Below are 12,986 nucleotides of genomic sequence, written 5' to 3'. Positions count from 1 at the left end.
AGTATTATTTTAGTGACAAACAAAAATGAATTGATTGTCATTAAGGTGCCAAAACAGAAGACAGTATTTACACAATCTCATGCAAAATCAAATAGGGATATGGCAGAATGGAGAAATGAAACAGAAAAATAATTACAAAGATAATTTACTATAACCAAAGGAACAGAGAACTGAATAAGACAACATTTGTTGATAATTTTTCTGATATTTTGCCAGTATGGGTGGTTAGCATTATCATTTCCTCTTTCTTAATGAAGCTATTGTCATTTTTCAGGCTCAACAAGGCAGAGGAAAGCCTAAAGCTAAACAGATCTTGGATTACTGTGCTGCAGTGACAACCATTGCAGGTAGCATGGACAGAACCACAGCAGCAGTCACCAGAGAAAAGCCCTCAGCCATTGACTCAGAAAGGACACATAATCTCCAGTGGTGAGCTCACATCCAGAACACCATCAGCAGTAGAGAGTCAAGGTTTGACAGTATCATCCACTTGTGCTGTTAAATGTCAAAAAAATCATCACACAAACATTGGGCAATGAACATGAGACAGAAACAAACAGGCAACATGTCAACATGTGGCCATAAAATCCCCAATAGTTTTGAATAAGAGACATTTGAAGTGCAAAGAACACTGAAGATGTTAGAGAAGAGGCCAGAATTATAGTAAATTCAATCTGAAACAGGGAACAAGATGAACAACATCAAGAAACAGAGGAAGATTGAACAGCCTTCACAAAAATCAACAAGTTGAAGCCTGCAAGAGCTGCAGTTTGGAACATTTGGTCTTCCACTGTGATAGCAAGAACGAATTAAAGCCTCTGACCTAAACTGAATATATTACATGTATGGTGTCTCTTTTTCAGACATGTCAAACAGGACAATTGGAGTTGAGCTCTACACTGGAGATTGTGTGTCACTGCCAACCCAGTGTTGAGAGCTTTTCTCTAGTCATTACCACAGTGGTTCAGCACTTGCTACCTGCAATGGTTGTCACTGCAGCAAAGTAATCCAACATCTGTTAAGCTTTAGGCCTTCCTCTTTCTTGCTGAAGCTGAAATACGAAATAGCTTCAATAAGAAAGAGAAAATGACAGTTTCTCGTGAAGATTAAGACTGATTATAATTAAAATGAAATATTATTGTAAGACATGGAAATTATTTACATTTTTTGTATATTTAATGAGAATTTTTATTTTATTTTTTAAAGACGAATGTATTTCTTATGTCCAAAAGACCAGACACCACACAGTCATGATTCCACTGCCACGCATACAAATGATGGAAGAGAAATACTGATGTTAGCGGCATGAGTGCATTGAAATAATTCCATGGTGACAAGTGAAAATTTGTACCAGGCTGGGACTCGAACCCAGATTTCCCATTTTACATGAGCAGTCACCTTAATCACATTGGCTATCCACTCATGCTACACGTCTGACCCAAATTCCTAACTTGTCACTCACTACTGCCATAGTGACCCCACCTATGTCCCTCACTGTTCACGTAATTTAGCATGATTCCCACAAGACCTAGGGTACAACCATAATGAAGATATCATAAATTCCATCAAGGCTTAGATATTACTGTTATATATGTTTGGTACCTGTTCTTTCGGACACCACACAGTCATGATTACACAGCCATATATACATGTGATGAAAGAGAAATACCAATGTCAGCCTTGTAAGAGCACTGAAGTAATTCAATGGTGGCAAGTTAAAATTCATGCCAAACTGGAACTTGAACTCGGATTTCCCACTTTTACTAAAGCAGTCACTTTAACCCTTTTGGCTACCTGAGCATGCTTCACGACTGACACAGAGTTGCAACTTGTTGCACACTATTTCGATGGACAGGAGGGCACTATGGAAAGTAACAGGGAACAATCATGACAAAAATGGAAGATGATACATATCTAGATGACAACAGGGTTGCAGGGGATGTACTGGATCAGTCTGGTTCAGATCAAGTAGCAAGCAATATAAATTGTACTGTATCCTCCATCAAACTAGGATTTTCAGACCACAATGCATTAATTTTGCAGGTCTGGTTGCAAAATAACAGTCATGAACATAATAAAATCACTGTACAGAGGAGAAACTTCAATAAAACCCACATGCATACTTTCCTCTTTGATATACAAAATGAAAATTGGCAAAATGTATATGAGGCTCAAACAGTAGACAGCAAATATGAAGCATTCTTGGATATTTTCTGTTATCATTTTAATTGCCTCTTTCCCTTACAAACAAAATGTATCAACAAAGGTAGAAAACTCTCCAGCTGGATCACCCCAGGAATCATTTGATCATCACAAAGAAAAAGAGAACTTTTTTACATTAGCAAATCTAAACTAGGCAGTAGTGAAGCATTTAAGTCATACTTTACTCTATATAAAAAGATATTAAGGAACGTAGTAAACGCAGCCAAAAAGCTACAGAATGATAACTACCTCAAATTGTCATCAAATAAGAGCAAAAGCATGTGGCAACTTATTAATATGAATACTAATAGAGGAAAACAACTAAAAAGTGATATTACCTTAAAAATAAATGGAAAATTAGTCTCCAGTGGGAAAGAAACAGCAGAGGAATTCAATAACTACTTTACAGAAACAGTAGAAAACCTGGCTAACGATCTTAAAAATACCTGTCCCTTACAACTAGAACCAAACTTATGCTCTGAGACTCTATTTTTAAGGCCAACATCTGAAATTGAAATAGAAAAGACACTTCACACCAAATTTTTTAAAAAAAACCTTTGCTGGACAAGATCAAATTCCATGCTTCCTCCTTCATAATTGCAGTAACTTCATCAGCAAACCCCTAGCCCACACAATAAATTTCTCATTCCTGAATGGTGCATTTCCTGGTATGCTCAAAATTGCAAAAATTATGCCTGTCCACAAAAAAGGAAGCAAAGAGGATCCCAGTAATTATCGACCCATTGCACTGCTTTCAACTTTTAGTAAAGTATTTGAATATATAATGGCCACTAGAATCATGTCCTTTCTAGACAAAGAAAATATCCTGTCACTTGCTCAGTTCGGCTTCCAAAGTAAGAAAGCTACAACTGATGCAATACAAGAATTTCTAGATTATGCACTGGGGCTTGTGGACAAAAAACTCCCAGCCATAGGTATCTCCCTAGATCTAACAAAGGCCTTCGACATGGTTAATCATAGTATACTTTTGCAAAAGATGCATTCCTATGTAATAAGAGGAAATGCCTATGACTGGTTTAAAAGCTATTTGGAAGATCGACAGCAGTATGTCGAATTAAATGAAACTAAGCTCTTAGGTACAGCTAGCACTGTACATTCCTCCACACATACCATAAAGCGAGGCGTTCCCCAAGGCTCCGTTCTGGGCCCCTTGCTGTTCTTACTTTACATAAATGACCTTCCTCACAGCCTACCAGACACAAAAACCCTTTTGTTTGCTGATGACACCTCTGTACTCATATCTGCGCCCGAACAAATTCTCCAATCTAATATAGATAGGACCACAGATCAAATAAGTCGATGGCTTGAAAATAACAGGCTGCTTCTTAATGCAAAAAACACAATTGCAATAACCTTCCACACTGCCCAAAACAGAAATCCATTACTACCAACTATATCACAGGAAAAAAATAATGTTAAACTTGAAAATGAAATAAAATTTTAGGGGTCACTATTACTGATACGCTCACATGGAAAAGGCACATTGACATTACCAGCACAAAACTTAGTAAAGTATGCTTCATGATTAGATCAATAAGGAATGTCTCTAACACAAGTACCCTAACCACAATGTACCATGCACTCTTTCACTCTGTACTTAACTATGGAATCATCTTCTGGGGCCAAAATTCTGAATCGATTAAGATATTCAAACTGCAAAAAAGATAGTCAGAACAATTATGTTCAAAAAACAAAGAGACACTTGTAAATCATTATTTAAGAAACTAAATGTTTTGCCCCTCCCATGCCAATCCATACTAGAATTATTATTCTTTACCAAAAAAAGTATCAACAAAATCAGAAAGAATATGGATTACCACGATTATGACACAAGATCAAAAACCTCTTTATTAATACTTCCACACTCAACAAAACTGTACTGTGACGGTGTCAAGTGCACGGGAATATAATTATATAACCATCTTCCAACTTTTATACAAGAAATCCAAGAAATAAATAAATTCAAACAGACAGTGAAATCTCTTTTAATAAAAGACTGCTTTTATACCATCCAGGAATATTTGGATACAAAATTGTTGTAGTGCATGATAATGTATCAAAGCTGAATGTTATTAAGTCAATTTTGTCACATCATGTAACAATTCTCTGTAAAGCTGTAACTTTAAGTAACATAATTTGTAGGTTATGTAAAATAATCATTCTCCTGTGTTCTTTTTTACTGTTTTAGACTCCTGTAAACTGTATATTTGTATTGACTTATCCCATATAAGTTGTACAAGCCATTGTACTGATTTGATCTATGGGACAAATAAATAATAAATAAATAAAGTGAAAACTCCAGATCTAGCAGGAGTGTTAAAAGTATTTAAAATTTAGAAGAGTACAATGGAATCAAGATTAGTGCAAAACACTAGTGGATAATTAGAGTTAATTACTCAAATAAGTGAACAATTTTTACTATTCAAAACAGAGAAAAATACTGAAACAGGTGAACTGTTAGTGGTGAAACTTTAAGAAAGTAATGGTGGAAAATAATGAAATTGAAAGTCAACTTGAAATAATGAAAAAAATTCAGATTTGAGACTGTGTATTGAAACTGGATTCGGTAACACAACAGTTATGTACAGTAATAGTAACGACAGTTAAAATAGTTTTCTTGTAGAAGGAGAAAATGCAATTGAAGAAGCCAGTAATTTTGTTGTTGTACAAGATGAAGTTTTAAATGGTAGTATAATACCAGAAATGAACACTACCTACTTGAACAAAATTGCACAAACTATGAACTTTTGGTGACAACCAACCACAAAGATAACTCTGAAACTGATATCCTGGCATGTCTTTTGTGTAGCTTTGCTTATGACCCTTTTGAGTAAATCAGGATCATCAATGACATAATACAAGAGCTCCTGAGCAATGCTCATGCAATGATTCTTCTGGTCAAAATTGAGATGTTTTGGAACAAACTTCACTGACATGCATCTCATGCCCAAAACACCCAAAAAATTGCATGACATGAGACGACCGATATGCCAAGACCCTCAACAACTTCTCTTATGGTAATTAGACAATTTTCCAAACCAATTTTCTTCACAGCATTCATGTTAGCATCTGTTGTTGATGTGCTGGAGTGTCCAGAGCGAGGTTTATCATTGGCATCTTCTTGGCCATCTTGGAAGGGCTTGTACCACTTGTAAACATTTTTCTTTACTTAGAGCTGACTCACTGTATGCCACTGTCAACATTCAAATATTTTAGAGCACTTGATTCCATTTTTCACAAAAAAAACTTGATGCAAATTCTTTGTTTCATTTTTCATAATAATCGAAAGTTGCCAACCACATTAAAACTTGTCTAACCTTTCTATCTGTCAAAAACAAACAAAGTATGCTATACACTTGGAACTGTGAATGTATGTTCGAGACATGTACCAATGTAACAAAAAAAATATCGATAATTGAATGTACATTGCCAATCTATTTCTAGAACAGCCCTTGTAGAGCATGGTTTACAAAGAGCTGAACCATACAAAGATGATGTGACATCGTTTTGAAGCTTTGAAGAGAGAGAGCTACAAATTTGGCAACAAATTCACAAAAATATGAAAAGGTCTCAATTAGAGGCCTATAAAGGCTCTGCCAAATATTGGAGTCTTGAGCCAGTTGTTGTGCACATTTCCTATGACAGCCAGAACTGTGGTGAGATATGAAGACATATCACCACCTGCAGACAGATCAATGGAACAGGATGACAAAGGTTGTTTAAATGGACTGGCACAAATGCATAGCCATCAAGATATTCCATCAACCATGAATGCTGAGGAAGTGTTGGACAGCTTCTGCAGGAAACACAAGAGGAAACTTTCATTGCATCATGTTTAATAATAATTGTGATAAAATTATGACTGTAATAAAATTAAATTTGTAATATGTGTATCATATATGATAATGACTGTAATAAAATTAATTTTGTGTGCATGTATCAGAAAAACACTCTGTACCTGCCCTGGCAAACATATTTGTTTTCCTGAAACCTTTACATTCACAACAGTACAGAATGAGTATGTCTTTGGTGATTAAATGTTTCTCAGGGTCACAAAATGTCATACGTATGCTATGCATGATATTCTATGAGGGGAGTAATTGCAGTAATCTGAAGATTGATGGTCTCTGATCTAAATTGTATCTATTAATGCCGGGTTTCTCTACAACTGTTTCCAATATCAATAACTCTGGAAAGCTAATCATGCAAGTACATTTTCAAAACAAAGATGGATAAAATTTAATAGCAATTTGATAGATGATAATCACTTTCTTCTATTATTACTGATAAGGTTATGATCACCATTTACTACAGACACATTACTAGCAAACAGTTACTGTTGACAAATTTTTATTTTCTGTTCCTTCAGAGAACTTACTGTTGTCTGGTATTATTGAGTGTGTGCCTGTTCCTGTCACTAAGACAGCATCGTCATCAATTAATATCGAGACATTGTTAGGTACTGGTGCTACTGACACTTCACCAATTCCTGATAGTACATAAATTTTACCAGCTTTATTTAGTTACTACTAAGAATAAATTATCTCCAAGTATTTCTATTGTTGCTAAAAATTTACTGTCCAAAGTAACTACTGGCAAATTACTACATTCTTATATTACTAAGAAGTTGCTACGGAAGATTTACTGCATGCTGACACTAAGTACTAATATCTTATGTCACTGCTATAGACACTGAGTTTAAAATGTCATTACATAGCTTCAAGAATAAGTGATCTACCATATGTCATCCACATAGTACTACTTACTTCAGCTTTGATTATATCACACATGAACTGAGTATACAGTTGAAGATTTATAGTTTGGATACAAGAAGCATGTGCTCCAAGGATTATTATTTAAGATTATGTTTAGTACTGTAAAGAGAACGCTGACAAGATTTAGTGGATGTCAAAAAGTGAAAGTGTTCACTAAAGGTGCATGTAATATATTGTATTTAATGATACCAAAGACAGTTTGGGATATTTTGGTTGTGGACCATGGTAGTTCACCACCTTGGGGGAAGGTAGAATGGCAGAAACTCTTACTGGCCATGTGCATTTGTGTAGTATACACACACATATAGTGACACAAATTAATACAGGAGGTGACACACTGATATTGACAGCATCCATTAATGAACATGAAACAAACAAACTTACAAAAGTACTACAAGTTATAGAACATGACAACCATTATGAAAAGTTTTACAATGTGAGCAACATAACATCTCAAAAGTTAGGATACTGACATATTTACAGGATCTTCAAAATGTGATTTGTCATCTGTGGGAGGAGGGATGGGGGCAAAATTTGGTACTGCAGTGATTTAAGATGATATTTTTAAGCAAGTGTCATAGACAAAAAAATTTGTAACTGAACGTGGGGGGTTGTTATGGAACAAGAGAAGCTAATTAGATAATCATATTGGGTAGAAAGCTAATGATAATGAGCAGTACATGAAGTGGAAGTAATTTTATGTACATATGAAATGATATATAATTATGAATGTTATTGTACAATGAACCTATTATTCCCTGGTTAGGAGGTGTCATTTACTAGAATGTATCATGATAGATTGAATAACATTAAAACCCATGAAGAATCATAGCATTAATTAATATTGTGATCAGGGAACCATTTTCTTTTGTCATTAAGGAATGAGCAACTGTATTGTGTATATTATTGTAGTGTGAGGAAGAGGGACTCATTGAGAGTCAACCAACAGTTACCATCATATTAGCACCCACTGTCCTCTGTGCAAGGAAAAACCCTTTCTTTCCTTGTTAAAGGGAAGTAGCAATTTGTTGGTAACTACCATGGTTTTGCACCCTATCCAGTAAAACAATTATTTTTCCACTGCTGCACGGAGATAATGGTTTCTTGATTTCTGGTTGGTATTTGCTCAGATAGTGGGGTCATATAGAAATAATAATGCTATTAATAGTTTACATGTTTGAGGAAACAGTACGTCCTATAAATCTTCCTCAATGAGAGACATACCATAATTTAGTGATGTCAATCCCCTAACAAGTTTATATAAAGAATATTACGAAACCAGTGAACATATCAGTCTATTAACTGACAAATTCAGAAAAAGGATTATTACATTTGCTGGGGGGTGGGGGGGGGGGGGGGGGGGGGGTAGCAATATTAATTGGCACAGGTTGTACAAAGGAATTTTGTATTGTTTTGGATTTACTATATGCTATGGTTGGGCTTACATAAAATTTGTAATGGGAGGTTAGCTTAATCTATAAGTGGCCAAGTCTATTAATTGGTTACCCTGACTTACCAAAAGGACTTCAAATGAAGAAAGAGGTACAGCTGGTTAACCACCTCACCCCCCCCCCCCCCACCCCCTTGCAGTTAGGTCTGCACATATAGCAATGTACATTGCCTCTGGATGAATAAACTACTACTACTACTACTGATAGATTATGACAAAGATATTTGACATCTGTGCCATAATTAAAGAATCTATAGTTGGATAGATGAGTGGCTGCTTTGCAGCATCGACTCAAGTAACTTTCACACAAAGCAATCCAACATCTTAAAACAAAAATGTAACTTACTTTTTTCTGAATCTATTTTGAATTGAATAATTCAAAAGGTGATGGACTGTGCCAATATACTATGTGGCCCTGTACCATAGGCCAACAGATAGTGGTTATAATAAGTAAAAGACTGTCACAGTTGATTTTGACAGGTACCTCAAAGCAGGATCTATTTGCATTGGTGTTCTTTAAGTTTCAGTGATGATGCAAGAGTAATAAAATTATTTAAATACTGTATTCCAATATTTGATTTCAATATATAGAGAATATTATTACATTAAGAGAACTGATTCAATTAGGAGACCTGTTATTACTAAAACCTATGTAATTATCTGACTTTAAAAGAAACATAAAAAGAGGTGATAATATGCTTTCAGATATAAATTGAACTTGTAGCTTTTAAGAAAATGAATTATGAAAGAAAGATGAGTCTTGTTTGTAATATTTTGTAAATGCCCATGTAATAAACATGAACTGTTGCACAACTCAGTGGAAATTCATTGGAAGTTGTTAAAAGAAAAAGAAGCTAATTAATGTACTGCAAGTGAGTATATTTCAAGAATAATTTTTTCACGATTTTGCCACCCAAAACCCTCTCAATAATGAGGTGCAAAGAAATTTGAGGATGACAATCCAGTCTACAGATATAGCATACAAGCCAATGAAGTAAAAAAAAATGTAATGATGTAACTGTGATAAACTTTAAAAATTTACTTAATAATAACAATAAAATTCTTTTATTTGATAGCAGGTCTTAACTCTGCCTGAGCAAGGTCAGGTAATGCAGATTGTATAAAATAATGTGCCTTCCCATGATGTTTTTTTTTTTTTTTTTTTTAAATAATCTGGTAGGCACACTAATTCAATAACTTGGCATGATCTTCTAGTGAACTTTCTCAATCTTTTTCTGCATATTCAGATTCCTTATCCTGAACAAACAATCCACCATGGAGTTTTGAGAATTTGCATACACACCAGATTTTGCACATGACAACCTTAAAATGTTAATGAATCTAAATTGTTCAGTTCAACCAATTGCTTAACATAGTATAGCAACATTTAGGAGAATTTAGACTGCAGCACAGAATTATAACAATAATATATACCCTAAACGTGAAACACAGCTAAAAAAAGTTATAAAATAAACCCATTTATCTAAAATGCTTAAAAATTAATACTTTTTACTCCTTAAAATATTTCTTTAACTTACTTACCTGCAATCGACATTACAACTGCAGGCCCGTAACCTATGCTCAAATTCCTCAAGGACGGTGAAGGCACAATGGGAGTCACTACCTGCATGCACAAAACTAAATACATTAGTACTGAAAACATGAATTTCGATGTGGCTGATCATACAATCCACCTCCTACAAAATGAAAATAATCTGTTACTGACAATATAATGTAAATGGATAGATAAAGTGGCAGCAGGAGAACACGTACACAAAGAGGTTTAACTTTTACAAGCTTTTGGAGCCAGTGGCTCCTTCTTCTGGCAGGAGAGTTGAAGGGGAAGGAAGAGGGGTGAAGGAAAATCACTGCAGAGGTTTAAGAAAAGGGGTACAATTTAGAAAAGTTATCCATAACCTTGGGTCAGAGGAGACTTAGCAGACAGGAGGTGAAGGAAAGGGTCTAACAGGATCTCCAGTCCCTCCTCAGATCCCTAGGTCCATCCCAGTACCTCTCTCCATGTCTATCTCACTACTCATTCCCCCCCCCCCCTCCCCCCCCCCCTCCCCCCCCCCCCCCCCACTCACCACACTCAAACTCAAGCACCCAGAACACCTCACTGTGGTAGTTTACTGTGCCCAAACAGAGAAACTCTCTTTCCTTGTGGACCAACATTTCCATAGAATTATGGAAATGTCTTGTAAAATATTCACAGATCATTTTAAGAGAGTATAATTCTGACATGTAAACTGACAGCACAATTGTATATGATCATGTGATAAATATTCATAGTTATATAATCCAGTGGACAATTATTTCCATAAGGAAGAGAATAATAACGAAGACTATACAAAAATTAAAAATACTTAAGCACTATTTTATGATATTGCCACCCAGAACCTATCATGTGGTGATACTTGCATGAGATACAAATCTGGAAGAAAAGTGAACTCAAAATTAAGGTACAAGACAGAAATAATGTAGGAAGAATTTTACAAAAATTATTTACAATGTTTTTATCAGCACATACCCCCTAACTTGACAACCTGGAGTAGCATATGAATCTCAAAGGAAAGACCTTTGAACTGGAATTAAAATAGAGATCACAATGTACTATGAAGAAGAATCAAATACACACAAGAGAATAATCAGTTTCTTGAACAATACTTTATTTACAACTGTGCTGCTCAGGGTTGAAGAATATTACAAATCTATGTGATACGGTTTTACATGAATTACTGATTGCAGAATATATGAATTACGTATACAAGAGCTGGCATACAGTGAACAAGGCTAGGCAACTGCACAACATTAAATCAGTTACAGACTGTGCAACAATTCAGAATGAAAAATACAACTGAAGACTAAACTTTAATGACACTTGAAGTAAGCTGAGCCAGTTAAAAGCAAAGAAATGTATGTGACAAAATCATGATTCTGAGAAAATGAGCTTTGAAATTTGCATCAAATTTAAAATTCCATGTTTATTTGTTCCTCTGTCTACAGAAACTACCACATGCAGTGGTTATTAATGAAGTTAAACCTAAAGTACAGCTGAAAGCAAGGGAAAACTACAGCCACAATTTTTCCTGAGAGCATGCGGCTTTACTGGTGGTTAAATGATGATGAAATCCTCTTGTGTAAAATATTCTAGATGTAAAATAATCTGCCATTCGGATCTCCAGGTGGAGACCACTCAGGAGGGCATCATTATCAGGAGGGAAAAAAACTGGTATTCCACAAATCGGAGTGTGGAATGTCAGACCCCATAAATGGGCAGGTAGGTTAGAAACTTTAAAAATGGAAATGGATAGGTTAAAGTTAGATATAGTGAGAATTAGTGAAGTTTGATGGCAGGAGGAACAAGACTTCTGGTCAGGCAAATGCAGGATTATAAATCCAAAAACAAATAGGGGTAATGCAGGAGTAAGTTTAATAATGAATAAAAAAAATAGCAACATGAATAAACTACTACAAACAGCATAGTGAATGGATTATTGTAGTCAAGATAGACATGAAACTCATGCCTAAAACAGTTTATATGCCAGCTAGCTCTGCAGATGGTGAATAGATTGAAGAAATGTATGATGAGATGGAATTTTTCAGTTAGTTAAGGGAGATGAAAATTTAATAGTCATCACCATGACTATTAAATTTTCATCTCCCTTAACTAACTGAAAAATTCTGCAGTTCAATAGCAAGAAAAAAAAGAGAAGGAAAAGTTGTAAGTGACTATGAACTGGGGTGAAGGAAAATAGGATAGAGCCACCTGGTAGAATTTTGCACAGAGCATAACTTAATCGTAGCTAACACTTAGTTTAAGTATCATGTAAGGGGGCTGCATACGTGGGAGAGACCTGGAGACACAGACACCGAAGGTTTTAGATTGGTTATATAATGGTAAGACAGTGATTTAGGGACCAGGTTCTAAATGGTAAGACATTTCCAGGGGCAGATGTGGACTCTGACCACATTTTATTGGTTATGAACTGTACATTAAAACTGAAGAAACTGTAAAAAGAAATGACTCAAAAATGAGATTGACAGGAAGTGCAAAATGGCTAAGCAGGAATGGCTAGAGGATGAATGTAAGGATGTAGAAGCATTTATCACTAGAGATATAACAGATCCTGCCTACAGGAAAATTAAACAGACCTCTGGAGAAAAGAGAACAACCATATAAATATCAAGAGCTCGGATGGAAAACCAGTCCTATGTAAAGAAGGGAAAGCAAAAAGGTGGAAGGAGTATACAGAGGGTCTATAAAAGAGCAATGTACTTGAGGGAAATATTATGGAAATGGAAGAGGACACAGATGAAGATGAGATGTGAGATATGATACTATGTGAAGAATCTGACACAGCAATGAAAGACCTCTAAACAAGACCGCAGGAGTAGACAACATTTTGTTAGAACTACAGGGTGTATATGCGGACAAAGCAAAAAAATTCCCAAATTTTTTTCCGGATTTTCTGGTTACGAATACACTTTCTCCTGGAGGAAAATTCATTTTTTCCATGTTAAGTGACTGGATAATT

General features: G+C 35.4%; 1 protein-coding gene across 1 annotated transcript in view; it reads right to left on the bottom strand.

The window, feature by feature from the left end:
* LOC126188440 (uncharacterized) overlaps window positions 1-12,986 on the bottom strand; it is a 347,741-nt gene that overhangs the window by 60,629 nt on the left and 274,126 nt on the right. The window contains exon 8 of the mRNA XM_049930045.1: window positions 9,991-10,072. Coding sequence (XP_049786002.1) covers window positions 9,991-10,072 — 82 coding nt within the window. The remainder of the gene's footprint in view (window positions 1-9,990; window positions 10,073-12,986) is intronic.

Source organism: Schistocerca cancellata, chromosome 5 (assembly GCF_023864275.1).
Source record: "Schistocerca cancellata isolate TAMUIC-IGC-003103 chromosome 5, iqSchCanc2.1, whole genome shotgun sequence".
In the NCBI taxonomy this organism is placed as follows: Eukaryota; Metazoa; Arthropoda; class Insecta; order Orthoptera; family Acrididae; genus Schistocerca; species Schistocerca cancellata.
The sequence above is the reverse complement of the archived record's forward strand: the minus strand, read 5'-3'. Positions and strand labels throughout refer to the sequence as shown.